The sequence below is a fragment of the Bipolaris sorokiniana genome, assembly GCF_000338995.1.
Source record: "Bipolaris sorokiniana ND90Pr unplaced genomic scaffold COCSAscaffold_2, whole genome shotgun sequence".
In the NCBI taxonomy this organism is placed as follows: Eukaryota; Fungi; Ascomycota; class Dothideomycetes; order Pleosporales; family Pleosporaceae; genus Bipolaris; species Bipolaris sorokiniana.
Window position 1 is genome coordinate 1,753,280 of NW_006911896.1, and position 16,887 is coordinate 1,770,166.

The following is a 16,887-nucleotide window of genomic DNA, read 5'->3' on the forward strand; positions in this document are numbered from 1 at the left end:
AAAAAAACGCTGGGATATGCTTTCTCCCTTAACGTACTCAATGCGCCTCAATTTCCATACCCGATCGCCATTCTAATTCGATGGTCCAGGCTAGTAGGTTTGGATGCTTGATTACGACCATATCGTGCGCCAGTCTCATGACCTTTTCTCTCTTCTCTGCCTTCTGACCCGCAGGTAATACCATGAGTGTGTCGTACGCTCGCGCTAGGAGCTTCTCTTCGTACTCTCTGCGCAGCTCGTCATCGCGCGTCCAGATGATTGCCTGTTCGTATGTATCTTCCAGCGGGCTCGCGGCGTAGACTTCATTCTTCACAGCAGCGGTAGTGCCTTCGAGGGTAGCGCCGACGCGGAGGCGGCGCTCTTCGACGAGGCGCTTGATAGTTGCCGCATCGTGTGTCTCGTGGATTTCGGTGATGCGAGTGTATACTTTTGCGGGGTCGGGGAGGCGGCCTTCGAGGTAGGTGTATACGGGGGAGGAGGGCAGTTGGGTGCTGAGGGCGCGGGCGTATTGCATTTTTGTGCCGTGGGCGCGGGCGTGGTCGACGAGCTTGTCGATTGCGGATTGGGATTTGTGCGGGTCGTCGCTGTGGTTTTTTTAGTACATTCTCTTTTCCTTCGGGAGTAATCCAAACGTACAGGTCCATGTATATTTGGGCCAGCGCGAGACCAACGTCAATGTTCTCATCCACTTTTGCGCCCTTGAGCCCCTCGTACATGGCCCTTAAGCCCAACCATGCCTGAGGATCTTCTGGCTTGATCTTGGTCGCTTTGTAGTAGGCTTTTGCGGCCTCATCAAATTTGCTAAGTCCATCGTTTGCGCGGCCCAGGAACAGATACGCAAAGTAGTTGTCTGGGTCTTTGTCGATTACTGCTTTGGCCTGGTTCTTTGCTTCCTCCCAGTCCTTTGCGCCAATTGCAGCTTTGGCGGCTTTGAGCGCTGTCTTCGTAGACATGGCGTCAGTACGAGTTCATGTGGTGACGAGCCGGCCGTCTGTACGGCGGGATGCTTGCTATGAATGTGCCATGGAGGGTTGAGTTGAGTTGCATGTCTAGGTGGGGCGCACGAGATCCAATGACGCACGGCACTTTGGCGCGTTGATCCCGACTTCGATCAATCCGACAAAGACCATCATTCTGCGTTGGCAGCTGGAAAATCATCTCACCTGCTATTCTCCCCTCGAAATCTTATTTGCGCGGTCTTTATTGCATTGGCCGAGCCGCCATACCATCAAGCCGCCGTCATGGCGTCACACGCAGACAGCGCACATGACTTGCTGGATCTGGACATCTCAACATTACGGCAATTCATCGAGCTATTCCCGAACGAGGGTCTATCAAAAGTCATAATAGGCTGGCTCAGCAGTGGCATAGCAAAATACCCGCTTACTGCAGAGGATGATTCAAAAGACGGGCCGGACTTGAGTGAAGGCGGGGTAGCCCTTACCCAAGATGTTCCAGTCTCACAGGAAGATTGCCTGGTGTTGATGACCGAAGGTCTTAGCGAAGCTCCAAAGTCTCCCCTAGCTCACTGCCTTCTCGGAGATTATTACCTGTTCCTTGAGGAGTATGAAAGTGCAGTCGAGACGACCAGGAAAGGTCTCAAGTACGCGGCTGCGGAGGCCAAAAAGACTGATTTGTCGTTCCAAAAGACACGTGATGCTCTGAGCAGCACCCTCGCCACTGCTTTGGTCTACTACCAAGCACCAAGAAACCACTTGGAAGCCAAAGGTATCTTCGAATCCATTTTGAAACGCAAACCTCAGTTCACCTCTGCACTCATTGGCATCGGACTGGTCCTAGAAGAAGAGGAAGAATACGAGAAAGCTTTCCAATTTCTAGAACAGGCGTTGCAACAAGATCCCTCAAATGGCCGCATCGGTGCGGAATCAGCCTGGTGTCAGGCTTTGGCTGGGGACTACAAGACTGGATTGGAAAAGCTCCAACAGTATCTTGATTACCCTCAACTCGATGCAACCAAGCAACGTGGCCGTGAGCTTCGGGCACAGACCCTCTATAGGATAGGTGTTTGTCTATGGGAACTCGATCACTCAAAAGCTGCGCGAAAAGATCGGCAAAGGACATACGCCAAGCTACTTGCAGCCATAAAAGCAAATCCAAATTATGCCCCTGCATACACACTCCTCGGTATATTCTACGAGGACTACAACAAAGACCGCAAGCGCGCCAGGCAGTGTTTCCAAAAGGCTTTTGAGCTATCACCTTCCGAGATTGTGGCAGCTGAGCGATTAGCCCGTCTTTTCGCTAACCAAGGAGAATGGGACATTGTAGAAGTTATCGCTCAGCGAGTGGTAGACTCTGGTAAGGCCCGGCAAACACCTGGTTCGAAGCGAAAGGGCATCAGTTGGCCATACTCAGCTCTTGGTGTGGTCCAGATGAACAAGCAAGAGTACCAAAAGAGTATTGTATCATTTCTCTCAGCACTGCGCATCAGTCCAGACGACTACTACTCCTACGTTGGTCTTGGTGAGAGCTATCATAATTCTGGACGGTACAACTCGGCCTCTCGTGCTTTCAACTATGCCGAGAACCCCACAGATGGTGTAGTAATGAAGAGATCAGATGAGGAGGGATGGTTCACAAAGTACATGTTGGCCAACGTCAATCGCGAACTAAGCGAATTTGACGAAGCCCTCGCTGGTTACGAAGCAGTACTCGCAGTACGACCGAAGGAGTTTGGCGTATCCATCGCATTACTGCAGACACTTGTTGAAAAGGCATGGCATTGTGTCGAAACTGGATTCTTTGGGGAGGCTGCCGACAGTGTGACTCGAGGTATCGAAGTTGCCGACACTATCACAGAATACAAGCCTGACGCCTTCAATCTGTGGAAGGCTGTCGGAGATGCTTGCAGTATATTCAGCTGGGTTCAGGACAAGCTTGATCAATGTCCATTCGAGCTGGTTGTGAAGGTTCTGCAAAGCAAGTCAGACATGGACCTCGACTTTGACGCGCACAAAGACATTGATGGACTTGGTCAGGCAGAACTGGCTTCACTTTCCACGAATAGGGATTCGATCCTGACAAAAGTTCTCAAGGCTGCGATTCTGGCTCAAAAGAGAGCAATCGTAAGCTGTGCACACGACATACACGCACAGGCGGTAGCTTGGTACAACCTTGGTTGGACCGAGTACAGAGCCCACGTGTGCCTGGAGCAGGAATCTGGAGAGGACTCTAAACTAACGACATATCTTCGAGCGGCCATGAAGTGTTTCAAGCGTGCGATTGAGCTCGAGGCTGGCAACTCTGAGTTCTGGAATTCGCTTGGTGTAATTACGACAACATTAAGCCCAAAGGTCGCTCAACATGCTTTCGTCAGGTCATTGCACCTAAACGAGCGAAGTGTGCACACTTGGACAAACCTCGGAGCGCTTTATCTGCTCCAGAATGATACCGAGCTCGCCCACGCAGCCTTCTCAAGGGCGCAGTCGCAAGACCCCGATTACTCCTTAGCATGGGTAGGCGAGGGCATCATTGCACTACTTACTGGCGATTCCAACGAAGCACTATCCCACTTTACTCACGCATTCGAACTCTCAGAGTCGTCGCTACTCCTCACTAAGCGACAGTATGCAGTATCAGCGTTTGATTTCCTAGTCTCTTCCCCGTCGTCTTCGAGCGATATCACAAGCCTCATACAGCCGCTCTTTGCGCTCCAACAACTAAGTATACAAGCGCCATATGACATCCCGCACAGACATCTTGCGGCGTTGTTCTTGGAGCGTGTAGGCAATTACGATGCGTCTGTGACTGCTTTGGACATGGTCAATGAGACCGTCGAGCAGGAATACGAGAAGACCGAGTCGATGAAGTCACTAGTTCGGGTGGCCCAAGCCAAGACGGATTTGGCCCGCAATCTTCTCGCCATTGGATCCGACGGAATGGCAGTAGAGGATGCTGAGACTGCTCTCGATCTTCTTTCAGAGATCCAAAGCGATTCCAAACAGACTGCTCTGTCCAAAGACCAGATTGCAAAGACTAAACTATCCGCCCGTCTCACAGCTGGTCTTGCACATTACTTCTACGGCTCCTTTGACGCAGCGATAGCATACTTCCGCAGAGCCTTGGAGACAACTGGCGCAAATCCTGACATTATTTGCATCTTGGCCGAGGTTCTCTGGGCCAAAGGCGGTAAGAACGAGAAGCAAGTAGCTCGTGATCAGCTCTTCGCTGCCATTGAAAAACACGACGGCCATGTGGGTTTACTGACACTCATTGGCGCCATGACGGTGCTTGACGACGACCTTGAAACCATGGAAGCCATCAAGGACGACCTCAACCGCATGCGTACAAACAAGGATCTTAGTGACCACCAACTGGCGCGGGTGGAAAAGGTCATGGAAGCTATATCTATCAGTCTTGGTGGTGAGGAACAAGAACTCGACGAAGCACGTCGAAGCGTCATGCTAGCGCCTTTCAAGCATACTGGTTGGGCAGAGCTCGCAGATGCTACCGGCGGTAATGAATTCGCCAGTACACTTGCAAGGGAAACAGCGATGCGCAATGCACCTCCTAAAGGTTCGCTTGGTGCTGCTAGCTTGGCTGGTGCAATGAATAGTACCGGAGATGTTGGAGATGTCCAGAGGGCAATAGTGTTGGCGCCATGGTGTAAGGATAACTGGGGTGGATTGTCTCAATGCATTCAGAGCGCTTAGTTGTTGTATATGGAATTTAATACGCACTCTATCAAACGCTATGCAAAAGTCCTTTTTTTTCAAGCACAGTTTCAGCAGTGCCATTTCGGGGATAGACACTCGAGTCTTGAGCCCGAGCCTGAGTGAATATAGTGAAGTAATCAAACAAATTTCTTGGGTATTGAGATGATATCTTAGAGTCCAAGTGAAGAGACTAACAGTATTGGCCATTTAATATTCAAGGGCATTCTACTAAAACACTTGTACAAACAGTTCCATTTCAAGTTCCTATAGCCATTTATTTGCAATTAATCCAGAATCGTCTGTCTCAATTAACGTACATCCCTCTGTAACAGAATAGCCACCATGATGGACAAAATTATAGGTACCTTGCCTTCAGAGTAATAAATGTTTTTGCCCAGGTACGCGAAGACACATGCTTTATCCCAATAATAAATCTTACAACTTTTAAGGCCATCACCATCGTTTTCGTCCGTCGCAATATATATATCACTTCTATATGCATCAAGAGATTCATTAAAATCTCCCAGGCCTGCCTTTTCTCACAGCAGGGGGTCAACCGTCCTCGCTCATTTGAGTACTTCGTCACGTGATCTTGTGTTACGGTGACCCCAGCCTTGTAGGCTCCTGCGCCTAAATCCTCGCCCAATAAGCCCAACACATGTGTGAGGGCTTGACCGGTATGATCTGGTAGCTTACAAACTGCCCAAATCTCTGGAGTAACACACCGAGTGTCCCCAACACTACCTTGACTTCAAGAATTACTTAAACTCTGCACGCAATGCCGAAATCAGTGACTCTCCCGCGTGTGATGCCAACTCAAGATCCCACATGGACTTCCCTTGTGAATCGGAGTATCGCCACTTGGAATGACTTCCTACCCGATGAGCTGCTCTTCTCCAAAGACTTCCATAATGAGTTGTTACGCGAATATCGCTCCTTGGACGAGTTCCTTGCTGAGAGTCCCAAGTCCGTCACCCTTTGGTTCTTCCAAATACGAAATGCTTTCATGTCGCAAAACCGCTTTAGGAAGTGGTCCCGCGAGGTCCTGGACGACTATGTTCTGCTACCCGCGGCACTAGGCTATGTTCAGCGGAGAGATTGCTTTTTCATCAGCCATTTCTGACGTAAGAGGGAGTATCCCGATCCAGATGGGCAGACCTTACGCTTTTACCAGGCTGAACTGAAGGCGCACACATGGTCATACATCTGGGTGGACTGGACATATCTGCCTCAGCATCCACGATCAACGCCAGAAAAAACGTACTTCGATCATGGCTTGCGACTATGTCAGGCATCATCCGCAACACTGGCTTCATATACTTTTACCCGCCTTTTAAGCCACGCCTGTGAATATTGTATGAGGTAGCCGAGTACCGCCTCACATGCTCTGGAGGTATTCTAAAGACACACGATATCGAATTGTTTCTTGAGCATATCGACGAGATGATTGAAAAAGGGGTCCAGAAGACGTTGAAGAAGCACCATTATCGTTGCTATGAAGACCGTGACAGAAAGTACCTGGCATCTTGGCTGGAACTGCTCGTTCTTTTCCAACGGCTAAAGATAGGCCTTGTCTTCGTTTGAAGAATAATGGACAACATGGCATGGAGCCGTGCAGGTTCGCAATCGTACACTGAGTTGGAACTGAACATATATGAAGGCTCCCTGGTATACCTTGGGAACAAGCATACCTTCACGCCATTTCCAAAAATGGATTAGTACCAACCATCTGTATACTGGACGCCAGCTAACAGACTACACTGACTAGGATAACGAAATGAACTCTTGAGCCCTGGTAGCTTGGTACTGGGCAGAATAGTAGCAGGGATCTGCCATTGGAAGCTTAGAGGCAAGTCGTAAAGCGACATCAGAAGGTTAGAGGCTTGAGCGATTTCCAAAGCTGGGAGGTGCCAACGTCATTTCTATGAGTGCGACCTCTTTCATGCGGTAAGATCGTAAGGTTCCGCCACACCAGTTGTTCCGGTACAAAGGGATATGTGTTAGTTATTCAAATGTCCAAAAAAACATACGACAGCGGGGAACATTCGAGTACAAAGACGCGAATCAATGTCAATCGGCGCTGATTCACCAATAGTCTCGGAGATCATTAAAAACACTGGCAATTGATTGTAATTTCGTTTCTACTCACTCATGCTCGGGTCAAAAGCCATCAGTACACATCAACATTTGGAAGCGCGCGCTAATAACAGATTCCACGACAACAGGAAACATGATCAAACAAAACCCCCCCATCCATCTATTACCCTGACTTCCTCAAAGATCTTCCGGGGGTCTCGTGATCTTCGTCAAATGATCCCCATTCAACTCCTTTAAAATCTTGCCCAAACCTTCATGACTATAGTCCTTTTCATTCCACATATCCTACTCAAAGTCAGCAATCCCTCCTTTGATAACCGTCATATAGGCTACGCAAGCTCTACAAATACCAATAATCCAAACATACCTTGTGATACCTCACTTTCCCCTCCTGATCAAGCGTCAACGTAACCAAACTATTAACTTTCTTCGCAATAGGCACAGGCTTCGGCGTATACTCCTGCTGCAACTTGAAGATAATCTCATCGGGCTTTGATGAGACGATTTCTGTTTTGATAGTCCGACTGCTTTTCATGAGTATTGGTATGCCTGGTGTGTATCAGCAAAGTGTCCAATCCTCACTACCTTATATCTTAGAGGTTGTCAAGCTACGTACCGTACCATTGTCCCGCGATCTTATATCGCGTGTCGCAGTAACTCCACGGGTCGTCGTATACAGCTTCTTTAGCGTACACCATCATGTCATCTTTGCTTGCACTTCCAGAGTACAAGTTGCATATGGATTGTACGATTTTCTCCCTTTCCGGCTCTAGTTTGATCGAGTTCTCAGGATGCGGTTCGTAGTCCACGCCTGAAGAGGTGTTCTGCGAGGGATCGGGATTCTGGGTTAGTGAGACGGGGTCGGGTCGTTTCTCAAAGTCGTTCTCAAGACGTGCTCCGAGGGTGTCCTTGCCGGACTTGCCTGTTACTGGAAGAGTCATTTTATTGATTTCAATATTGGATTGATGTGGAGTGTATGCGCTGTAAAGATACTGCCACTTTTGATGGATGTGATGTCTTGACGTCATGGTTGGTCAAGTATGCGAGCGCCCCCTCGGAACATAGGACATGTGCTTGAATTACCTCTACGCATACTTCATGAGTAGAAAACATCTGAAGAGTAATTCAAAGATCAGCTATATGTCTATGCGGGCCAGTTGTTATTTCATGACCTCGTAAACCATCGATGTACTACCAATTATACTAATCGCTGGTGCCCAAACAAGAGCCAGTATACTCTGGTAACTGCACCAAACAATACTACTGGAAATACCCAATAAGTTGCACCTTGTCCGAAATGTTCTAGCTACTGTGTCTGTTATCACCATTAATCAATTCACCGTCTAAGGAACAGGCTTCCGATGCTGGTGCTGCGCTTTGAACACGAACATGATTGACACATGTAAGAAACAAGTGGTTCCTAGGAGGAAACGGGGTATTATGGCCCGCACAGTACTCCTCGTAGAACTCTGTCGTATATACCTGGTAGAGCGAGGAGTTTGGTTACCCGGTAAATGGCTGTACCACGAAAGAGGGTTAGGATAGTGTTTAAGCCATCGTCTCAACAGCGATGAACACAAACACCCTTCCACGTGGGCAGATATTTCCAGTCTTACTCGCATCCTAGATCAAATTATGCTTCGGCTTTTATTGTCTTGGTGAGAATGATTCAGTCCTTCGCCCGGCCGTGACTGCGCAAACGTGTGCATCTTCGACAGTCAGGCTGAAAGCCAGAAGTGTTATCCAGTACCTTTCCCTTCTTCGGTATAACCAATTCCAACTCCAAATTCCTCGCTGTCGAATGGCAAGGCTCCCTTGATCGCCAAGCCAATACAATAAATGTAGGTAGTTTACGTTTCCGGATTGATGGCAAGAAGAGCACCGCCCAGTAGGAACACGATACGATGCAACGGACGGAAATTAATCAGGTAACAATGGCGGAGTCGGTAGCGAACGCCGTATACGGAGATCCAGTTGTATGACGCCAGTCACGATCGAGCACGTGGAGCCAAGAGGGAAGAGGGAAGAGGATACCAATTTACCAAGAGACGTCGCAGTCGCACCAGGCTACAACAGCGAACATACGTGGCAATGCTAGGCGGAGGAGGGTTATGCGTTCGATGCCCTTGGGCGCTTGGCCATGATGGAGTTGGACTATTATGTGTATGACAGCCGTAGGCTAAGATATTGCAACAGGTGAACCGGATTTCTCGAACACGCCAAGTCAACCTCCCTTTCTATTTTTACAACTTCACCACTCCTACTGGATATCATTTGCCGATTCATTTTCGTCATGAACGGCATAACACCGCAAATTAACGTTCTGGAAGCCTAGCAGTTGGTAGAAACTTTATTTCGTATATTTAAACCGCGGTAAAGGATCCTAGGGAAAGCTTATGGCCGAACAAGAATTGATTACTGCATTAGGTGAGTAGACGGCATTCGTGTTGCCGTTGTGGAAAACTTTACGCTTTCATTGTTCTTGTGGCGATTTTCTCCTTTGGTATCTTGGCAATACATGTACGCAGGGCGAAAGCGCAGCCTTATCCGTACAAAGCAAACATGTTGATGGATGATGTCATCGATTGGAGAAATACCCGTCCAGGGTCTATGGTTGATAGTCAACGTCGGGGGTTTCATGTGCCATGTTGACACTACAACCAAGCGTATCCATGTTTTGTTTCGCGAAAGGACCTGCGCTTCTGGAACCTGCATGTGCCAGCACTTCATCCTACGCTGTCGTGGCTACCTCACACGGGTGCATCCGCGATACACGCTTGTGCAAAAGGGATCGGCTCAACGCGGCGCCTTCGGTCCTGCTTACGGGTCCTCGTAACCCGCCTCACGCCATTCACAGGCTCGTCTCACGCTCACCGTATACACCTCATCTCCATCCGCTATGCACAGGAATTCCAGCACGTAGCCCAAATCACGATTGTTGCACAACATGTACTGCTTTGTGCCTCAGGCCCAGACTCCGTAGACCTTTCCGCCCAGCACGGTACTTGGCAGATCGCCATTCAACAGCCCTTGGCACATAAAAGGAACGAGCCTCGTCCGCGTCATCCTTGGGGTTGGCATGCAACTAACCACAATGGCGCAGGGACAAGATTCTATTTTAACTTCCGGCTGCATGTCAGTATAAAGTTCCGACTGTTCTTTGATTCTTGCTCCTTCACACACCAACGACGCTCTCTCACACCCACATTTCAACATTTGTTCAGCATATCATACTACCTTTTAATTTCTAGAAATGTGGGCAAAAGCGGCATCGCTTCTCGCTCTAGCGGCCACTGCCGTCGCTCAATCCAAGGGCTTCAACTACGGTGCCACCAACGCAGACGGCTCATGCCGCGGGTACGACGACTTCGTCCGCTTCTTTAACGAGGCTAAGAGCCTTCCTGGAACATCTGGCTTCAACACAGCGCGTCTGTACACATCGATTCAATGCGGCAGCCAAACAGAGCCCATCTCAGCCTTCCGCGCAGCCATCGACACCGATACGAAGATCCTTGTAGGTCTCTGGGCCAGTGCCGGACGTGCCGCTTATGAGCGAGAACTCAACGCCCTACTTCAAGCTGCTAGAGATCTGGGCACTCCTTTCACAGACAGGATTATAGGAATCAGCGTAGGATCCGAGGACTTGTACCGCAGCAGCGAGCAGGGCATCAAGAACAATGCTGGCGTTGGTGCTACCGGTGCTGAGATCGAGGGATACATCGGTTGGCTCCGTGACTGGGTTCGTGGAACCGGACTTGCCAAATGCCCCGTTGGTCACGTCGACACATGGACTGCCTGGACCCTACCGGAGAACCGTGGCGTCGCCCGCGCCGTGGACTGGCTTGGTCACAACTCATTCCCGTACTTTGAAAGCGAAAGGGCAAACTCCATTGACAATGCACGCGAGAACTTCTTCACCTCTGTCGCCCAGACTGCGAGCGTAGCAGACGGCAAGGAAGTCATGATCACCGAGACTGGTTGGCCACGAAGTAAGTTATATACCTGTCAAAATAAATTCCACATCCATCCCAGTTTGCTAACCCCCTCCACAGTTGGACCCGTCTCTCGCGATGCCGTTGCTTCTCTCGACAACATGAAGCGCTACTGGAAGGAAGTCGGTTGCTCCCTCTTCGGTGTCCGCACGACCTTCTGGTACACCCTCAAGGATGCCAATGCTGGCCAGACTGAGTTGTCCTTCGCCATCACGCCTCTCCAGAACAAAACACCGTACTTCGACCTCGCTTGCTAGACGAACTAGCCTACCAAAAAGCGATATTCACGATGGGATAACTTAATCGACACTGCATCTGCTTGTGTATAATATGTAATTCAAAAGTGTAGAAAAATAGCCCAATCATACATCCAATGGATAACATAGTCCTATAATATCCAAAAATCAAAAATCAAACCAAATGATTTGCTAATTTACACTCCCTGATATAATCCCAATACGTGAACAAAGGGGCTGAAACCGGAACCCCACTTTTTCCACATCGATGTTCCTGCAGTAACAGTTAGTGCTAGATGCTTGGCTTGGATTTAGTAGAATACGCCTATTCAATGGTTGTCCTATCCCAAATTAGGCTCAGCTTCAGGGCCCCCGCCCCCTTGCAACTAGCCTACCATGTATATGCTCGTTTCAGAATGCGAGCTATTTCGCAGCTGCGCCACTCGCTATAGGGGTGAGATTGAGCACATGTCACGGTTGTCGTGGTTGCAAAGTGGTTCGGTATGCACGTCGTGGTGGAAAGAGGCACTGTGTAGTTGTACATCTAATGGCCTAAGACCTGGAAAATGGTATATATCACTCCTATTTGAAGGCCAATATGATTCCGAATAAGTTGATTGTTACTTCGAAAGCGACTTGATATAACTATACTTGATAACTGTAAAGTGTATGAGTAGGGTCGCTTTGTACACTTGCACATATCGTCTCACTGAGCACGCTGCTGCTACAGTCCGCTTGAAACCAAGGACGAGATCAATTGCACATCGTAGGGTGGGCGATATTCCACCGCAAAGAAACACATGTGGAGTAAAGCTGCTTAATCCGCATAGGCAACACTCGAAAACCGTGTTGCAGATGAGAGATTTTGGAATCGAGAGCATAACTCATCTTTCCTTATCATTCACCGACGAGATCTGGGGCATATCTAGGTTGCCGATAGTACTGTGGAAGGAAGCATTGGGGATTCAGGAACAGATAGGTATTAAGAGTATGATATGTACAGTTAAAGATCAATGTCATAATACTTCAAGTCTCTGGTCCTGCTACACTGATTTTCAAATAACCATAGTCTTACCCAAGTCACGCGCAAACCAGAACGCCAAACCGCAACTCATATGCTCATCGTAGTAATACACAAATTTTTTGCAAGCATGCAAAAGACTATCCGGCAAATGCAAAACGAGCAAGATTAAACATGGGCTTCCGTGGCGAACACACGCTTTCCACATCACTATCTAGTACAAGCAGATCTTCGCTTCCTTTCAACGACGATCGCCTCCTCCTCTTCGCAGGCGTTACAGGAGGCGGTGAACTTGCAGCAACGACAACCTCCGACTCCATAACTGCCCAAGTAGAGTCCGCCAGATCCACTTCTTCATCTACGGGAGGCGGCGTACCAGGGAGAATTGATTCTGCAGGTGTCTCGGGAAGAGAGGCTGAACCAGACTCTAGTGACAGTGGCGCAGGCTGCGAAGCCTCAGTAGTTCGCCTCTCTAGACGAGCTTTAGGAACCCGGGGCATTGTTTTTGTCGGTGAAGGGATGCCTGGAGCCTTGTAGGTGAATTTTGACCGCAAATCGCTGAGCTGAGAAGATATCGCTGCGCTAAAGGACGACTCTGGTTCGGGGCTGTCGGGAGATGATGCCGGCGTGGATGTACGGGGCGTCTCTTGAGATTGAGCCGTGCTACCTCTCGAAAATATCGTCGACTGTGATTCGCTACTTATACTTGACTGCACATCACTAAAGACTCGCAACTTGTTCTTCCGCTGAGATGCAGTCTGCTCCAAATCAGCAGCTTCCACTTCTCCTTCTTGGATTGAGTCGTCCGAATAGAGTTGAATATCCTGGTCGGTCTTTCTCCTGCTCTTCTTCCTACGATGCAACGTTGGACTTGGTTCTGGCGTGGACGATGCAAAGAACTGACTTCGCACGACATCCTCACCGCCAGCGGTAGGAGTGTCAAATATAGAATCCGAACAAAGCCGGGGTCTCTTGGATGGAGGGACCGACCGCCGGCCTCCAATCGGATCTGTTATTGTACGCCGGGGCTGGGGTGCCGTACTGGGAGGTGGAGGATACTGTTGTTGTAGTCGTGAGATGGGAGCTGGTACTGCAGCCCAACCACTACTGATACGTTGCTGCTCAAGCAAGACTTGCTGGCTTGGCGAAGGAGTAAAGAGGTTCGGGCTCAACTCAGCCAAGGGTGTGCGCTTGGGCTTGAAGAAGGAGTCAATTGGCTTCGTGTTCTTTGCATCGGGCGTTTGCATAATCGCTGAAGACCGTCGGGAAGGGGCCAGCGGCTGGCTGCTGGATTTAGACTTGCCAGTAACTTCCATTGGGAGCTTCGAACGCGGATACAGGTCGCCTAGAGCAACACCTTTGGCAAGGTGGGGTGGGACCTCCTCTCCGATGTACGGCATGTCGGCAATATTTACCCCATCACCAAGCGGCGTTAGGTTGACAAGCTTCTCTTCGACTGTGCAGTAGACCCATTGGTAAAGGAATGTCTTCTCTGCCTGGTCGAACGATTCCATGAACCCAGCAGGTACTTTAAGCTTTCCATCAAACTGGGCGGCTTTGACAAGACGATCTACAGTCTTATGTTTGCGTAGCATTCGATGAGCAGTCTTCAAACCGAGCCCACCTATACCGGGTAGGTAGTCACAACCGCTCAAGATGGCCATTCTTCGAAAGTCCGCATCGGACCAGCCTACGAAGCTGACTTCCCTGCAGGCTGTGAAATGATTACGGTTGACCTCGATGCACTCTCCATACTTGTCTAGCTTCGTAATCAGACACTTGACTCCGAAAACGAGCAAATCTGAGTCTTCTGAAAGAACACCGTTAATGATTCCCTTGCGTTCGAGATATGCAAGCTGTGAATCGGCCTCGTATGGTGCAACAACATATTGGATGTTGTTCTTTTTCAGCTCTTCAATAACCATTCGCGCCATTTCTGGCGTCACATCTACGCTCTTCTGAAGTTCCTGTTGCGCCTGGGCTACCTTGCCAACTTTCAAGAGTTCTAGTCCCAGCCTCTTGCTTTCTTTCCTTCTCTCCCTTCGACCCTTCTCAGTACCTGCCTTGCTTGGGAGATTGTCGCCATCGAAAACGAGGTAAGGGGTAACACCGAAGTGGATGAGCATGCGAACACGGTGCATGACAAAATCGACATATCTAGCAGACTGTCAGCAAACCTTTCGCTCACTGGCCAGGAGCTGCATACTTTGTGGTGGGCTTGTCTAGGGCCAGATCAATGGCGCAGGCAGCAGTTGCACGGTGCAGCCAGCCATAAGTGTCCACGCCAATAGTCTGGCCTGCATATTTCTTAAGACTGCCTGGCTTCTGGACTGACTTTAGCAGTGGGAGAAGTCCTGTTCCTCTATTAGCGATGTACAGCCTACGATTGGGTGCGCTGACCTGAGATGCCCATTGTGGACCCTTTGCCGCTCACGCGTCGAGCCTATACAATGGCTGCAGTACGAACACTATGACAACATGCTGGTGTGAAACACAGGCGTGTCAACAGAAGAGAGGCCGTCCAGAACAAGTGTACAAGAGAAGTATGGAAAGAAAGAGCTGTCACAGTCTAAATGCAGCAGTGGAGCACTCATCGCGGGTACACGCCCACGGCAGGAACGCGCCCCGCTAAGAACACGCTAACCAAGGCCGGCGACTAGCGTGATTACCAGCGCCGAGCCCCGACGCATTATCCAAAATTTCTTGCCCCATACACCAACAAGTGCTGCAATAACGGCAAAAGGTCAAAATGGTCAGCAATCGCCTCGACAAGGTACACAAGCAGATCGCCAAGAAGAAGGGCAAGAATCCAAATCTCCACGAGGGCAGCCGGGACACCAAGCGACTACAAAGCGCAGCGCAAAGAGATGATAAGCTGAACCGCCTGAGCAAAATCCGAGAAAACCAGAATCGCACATATTGTATGTGTAGTTGATGTTGGGATGTGAGTATACAGATGACTAACATACAGCAGTGTCTCGGATAAAATCTTTCCAATCATACACCACAGAGCATGAATCGCCACTTAACGTGGCTGAAATCCAGGCCATGATTGAAGATTATGTAGGCAGAGATGATGAGGAGCTGGCAAAACTTAAAGCAGAACGCCGTCCAGGGAGGCCGCCAAGCACGCGCCAAAATCTGCTTGAGATTAATCAAAAGACTGAGCGGGACGAGTACGCCTCTGGCTTCTGGGTACCGGATCTCGAGGATGCAGCCAATCTGCGCAAGCTGAAGGAGTGGAACGGCATGTGGGCTCAGCTGGCCATGCTCAAGTTCTGCAGGATTTCAAAGGAAGGCTTCAAGCGCGAGTCCAGTTTTCCGCCAAAGGGTATGTCGTGAGCGACTATATTCTCTTGGCGATCAAACTACGGATTACGGTCTATCATCGACTCTTGGAAGGTCATTTCTGGTCTTGTCCGACTATCCCACATCAAATTCGCAAAAACCAGAGCTTACTTCCCGGATACCCCAACTCCAGTTATTTTCTTAACTCATCACCATACCGCTTGGGATCCTGATGATTACACCCCAAACGAGACCAGGTTTTTCGAATCTTATCTTCGGGTAAATTTTTGACCGACACTCTTTACGAAGTTGCCAACACCTCCAATTGTCATTAATATATTTCCAAGCAAGTTTTCAAATGACAGACTACGGCCGTCAACACATCTCAAAGGATGTTCCAAGCCTGAAAGTTGTCGAAAGGGGGGGCTGTAAATCTATTTGGAGCACAAGCTTGAAATGGGTGCAATATCGAAGCAATGCAAAACATTGAGCAGCGTATCGGCCATGCTGTGAATATTCCTTCTGGTTCGGACTTGCAAGGAACCATCCGTCAAAAGAAGAACTAGATCTCAAGAATTGACACATGAAACCCATTTGGCCCTTTTCCAGCCCAGAAAACATGTCTTCACTTATACTCCTTCAACGGCACATGCCACATATTCCTTCCCACCGGTCCATCTCTCAAATGCGGAATTATTCTTGCAAAATCGGCTGACTCCCGAAACGCCATGTGCGCTTCTACATTTGGCCATCCGATGAAAATCATAAACAACTTTCCTTCTACTCCCTCCCCCAATGCCTCATGCAGCTGCCTTTCAATACTCCATCCACCGATCACGCTATCCGCAGCAAGATCCTTGACCTTTATGGCCTGCTCCCGGAAAGCAGCAAATCGGGTTTCATATTGCGAATCGGGATAGTCTGCGGGAAAGAAGCCGGCCACACATTCGGTTACAGGAGAAGTAAACGGATCACCGTATGAGCTTTGCGCGAAGGGGAATTTGGCATGATATAGGACCGGTGTCCCGGCTAGAAGGTGTTCATCCATTTTTTTCAGGAAAGGCAGGTAGATTGGGCTGTCCATGAATGCTTTGTGGAAGTCCAGTGATGCCCAGTCTCAATGCAGTTAGCGCGGTGGAAGAGCAAACGTGTGGCGGAGGGAGGACGGAAAGCAGCGTTCCCAGTTGTTATCAAAAGAAAATAGCATACCAATCACTAACTGAACTGTATCCGGATGTTCAATCTGCTTTCCCCAAAGTATCCTTATCGCGCCAGGCTGTCTCTTAATAGTACTAAGGATATCTTCCCATTGCTCTTTCGCTTTGCCCGCCGACAGATCGAGTCCTGTTTTCAACGGCAGGTAGACAACTTCAGTCGTAACATCTAACATCGTGGTGGTTTTCTGCTAAAAGCGATCGAAATGATGGCAGATGTATTTAATAATGATGTGAGGCGGGCTGCTCGGAGAGGCACTATCTGTCGCATGTCGCCAAATCGCATTAAATACGTAGCGCGTGTCACATGACCATTGGCTCAGCTTACTTGTTTCCGAGGATCGAGCAAGTCAGCCACATTAC

The 16,887-nt window shown here is 49.2% G+C and overlaps 9 protein-coding genes across 9 annotated transcripts; 4 read left to right on the top strand and 5 right to left on the bottom strand.

The window, feature by feature from the left end:
* Positions 1-37: 37 nt before the first annotated feature.
* Positions 38-953, bottom strand: COCSADRAFT_22924 (uncharacterized protein; the record flags this gene model as incomplete). Its single annotated transcript, XM_007697187.1, has 2 exons — positions 38-584; positions 637-953. 2 exons carry the CDS (start codon positions 951-953, stop codon positions 38-40), a joined length of 864 nt encoding a protein of 287 aa, XP_007695377.1.
* A 181-nt stretch (positions 954-1,134) lies between these two features.
* COCSADRAFT_33389 (uncharacterized protein) lies at positions 1,135-4,829 on the top strand. Its single transcript, XM_007697341.1, has one exon. It carries the CDS (start codon positions 1,242-1,244, stop codon positions 4,671-4,673), a length of 3,432 nt encoding a protein of 1,143 aa, XP_007695531.1. The 5' UTR covers positions 1,135-1,241; the 3' UTR covers positions 4,674-4,829.
* A 655-nt stretch (positions 4,830-5,484) lies between these two features.
* COCSADRAFT_167721 (uncharacterized protein) lies at positions 5,485-6,395 on the top strand (the record flags this gene model as incomplete). The annotated part of the gene is made up of 4 exons (XM_007697891.1): positions 5,485-5,760; positions 5,806-5,962; positions 6,043-6,254; positions 6,315-6,395. The coding sequence occupies 4 exons, from the start codon at positions 5,485-5,487 to the stop codon at positions 6,393-6,395; spliced, it is 726 nt and encodes a 241-aa protein (XP_007696081.1).
* A 395-nt stretch (positions 6,396-6,790) lies between these two features.
* COCSADRAFT_109060 (uncharacterized protein) lies at positions 6,791-7,734 on the bottom strand. Its single transcript, XM_007697892.1, has 3 exons — positions 7,390-7,734; positions 7,141-7,322; positions 6,791-7,058 (listed from the first exon to the last, which is right to left on the bottom strand). The coding sequence occupies exons 1-3, from the start codon at positions 7,712-7,714 to the stop codon at positions 6,951-6,953; spliced, it is 615 nt and encodes a 204-aa protein (XP_007696082.1). The 5' UTR covers positions 7,715-7,734; the 3' UTR covers positions 6,791-6,950.
* A 158-nt stretch (positions 7,735-7,892) lies between these two features.
* On the bottom strand, positions 7,893-8,156 carry COCSADRAFT_273223 (uncharacterized protein). Its single transcript, XM_007697893.1, has one exon. The coding sequence runs from the start codon at positions 8,099-8,101 to the stop codon at positions 7,934-7,936; it is 168 nt and encodes a 55-aa protein (XP_007696083.1). The 5' UTR covers positions 8,102-8,156; the 3' UTR covers positions 7,893-7,933.
* Positions 8,157-9,621: 1,465 nt separating this feature from the next.
* COCSADRAFT_33391 (glycoside hydrolase family 17 protein) lies at positions 9,622-11,185 on the top strand. The gene is made up of 2 exons (XM_007697342.1): positions 9,622-10,762; positions 10,826-11,185. The coding sequence occupies exons 1-2, from the start codon at positions 10,027-10,029 to the stop codon at positions 11,020-11,022; spliced, it is 933 nt and encodes a 310-aa protein (XP_007695532.1). The 5' UTR covers positions 9,622-10,026; the 3' UTR covers positions 11,023-11,185.
* A 774-nt stretch (positions 11,186-11,959) lies between these two features.
* Positions 11,960-14,584, bottom strand: COCSADRAFT_33392 (uncharacterized protein). Its single transcript, XM_007697343.1, has 3 exons — positions 14,423-14,584; positions 14,229-14,376; positions 11,960-14,179 (listed from the first exon to the last, which is right to left on the bottom strand). The coding sequence occupies exons 1-3, from the start codon at positions 14,433-14,435 to the stop codon at positions 12,163-12,165; spliced, it is 2,178 nt and encodes a 725-aa protein (XP_007695533.1). The 5' UTR covers positions 14,436-14,584; the 3' UTR covers positions 11,960-12,162.
* Positions 14,585-14,771: 187 nt separating this feature from the next.
* Positions 14,772-15,364, top strand: COCSADRAFT_78920 (uncharacterized protein; the record flags this gene model as incomplete). The annotated part of the gene is made up of 2 exons (XM_007697894.1): positions 14,772-14,943; positions 14,997-15,364. 2 exons carry the CDS (start codon positions 14,772-14,774, stop codon positions 15,362-15,364), a joined length of 540 nt encoding a protein of 179 aa, XP_007696084.1.
* Positions 15,365-15,935: 571 nt separating this feature from the next.
* COCSADRAFT_79548 (uncharacterized protein) lies at positions 15,936-16,700 on the bottom strand (the record flags this gene model as incomplete). Its single annotated transcript, XM_007697895.1, has 2 exons — positions 15,936-16,426; positions 16,520-16,700. The coding sequence occupies 2 exons, from the start codon at positions 16,698-16,700 to the stop codon at positions 15,936-15,938; spliced, it is 672 nt and encodes a 223-aa protein (XP_007696085.1).
* Between the last annotated feature and the right edge of the window lie 187 nt (positions 16,701-16,887).

Bases quoted from the DNA above. Each gene is read 5' to 3' on its own strand.
- COCSADRAFT_33389 (XM_007697341.1), top strand. From the start codon at position 1,242: ATGGCGTCACACGCAGACAGCGCACATGACTTGCTGGATCTGGACATC.
- COCSADRAFT_109060 (XM_007697892.1), bottom strand. From the start codon at position 7,714: ATGACTCTTCCAGTAACAGGCAAGTCCGGCAAGGACACCCTCGGAGCA. The intron at 7,323-7,389 runs GTACGTAGCTTG...GATACACACCAG, and splicing joins GATCGCGGGACAATGGTACG to GCATACCAATACTCATGAAA. The intron at 7,059-7,140 runs GTATGTTTGGAT...GACTTTGAGTAG, and splicing joins GGAAAGTGAGGTATCACAAG to GATATGTGGAATGAAAAGGA.
- COCSADRAFT_273223 (XM_007697893.1), bottom strand. From the start codon at position 8,101: ATGGTGATAACAGACACAGTAGCTAGAACATTTCGGACAAGGTGCAAC.
- COCSADRAFT_33391 (XM_007697342.1), top strand. From the start codon at position 10,027: ATGTGGGCAAAAGCGGCATCGCTTCTCGCTCTAGCGGCCACTGCCGTC. The intron at 10,763-10,825 runs GTAAGTTATATA...CCCCCTCCACAG, and splicing joins CGAGACTGGTTGGCCACGAA to TTGGACCCGTCTCTCGCGAT.
- COCSADRAFT_33392 (XM_007697343.1), bottom strand. The intron at 14,180-14,228 runs GTATGCAGCTCC...ACAGTCTGCTAG, and splicing joins CTAGACAAGCCCACCACAAA to ATATGTCGATTTTGTCATGC.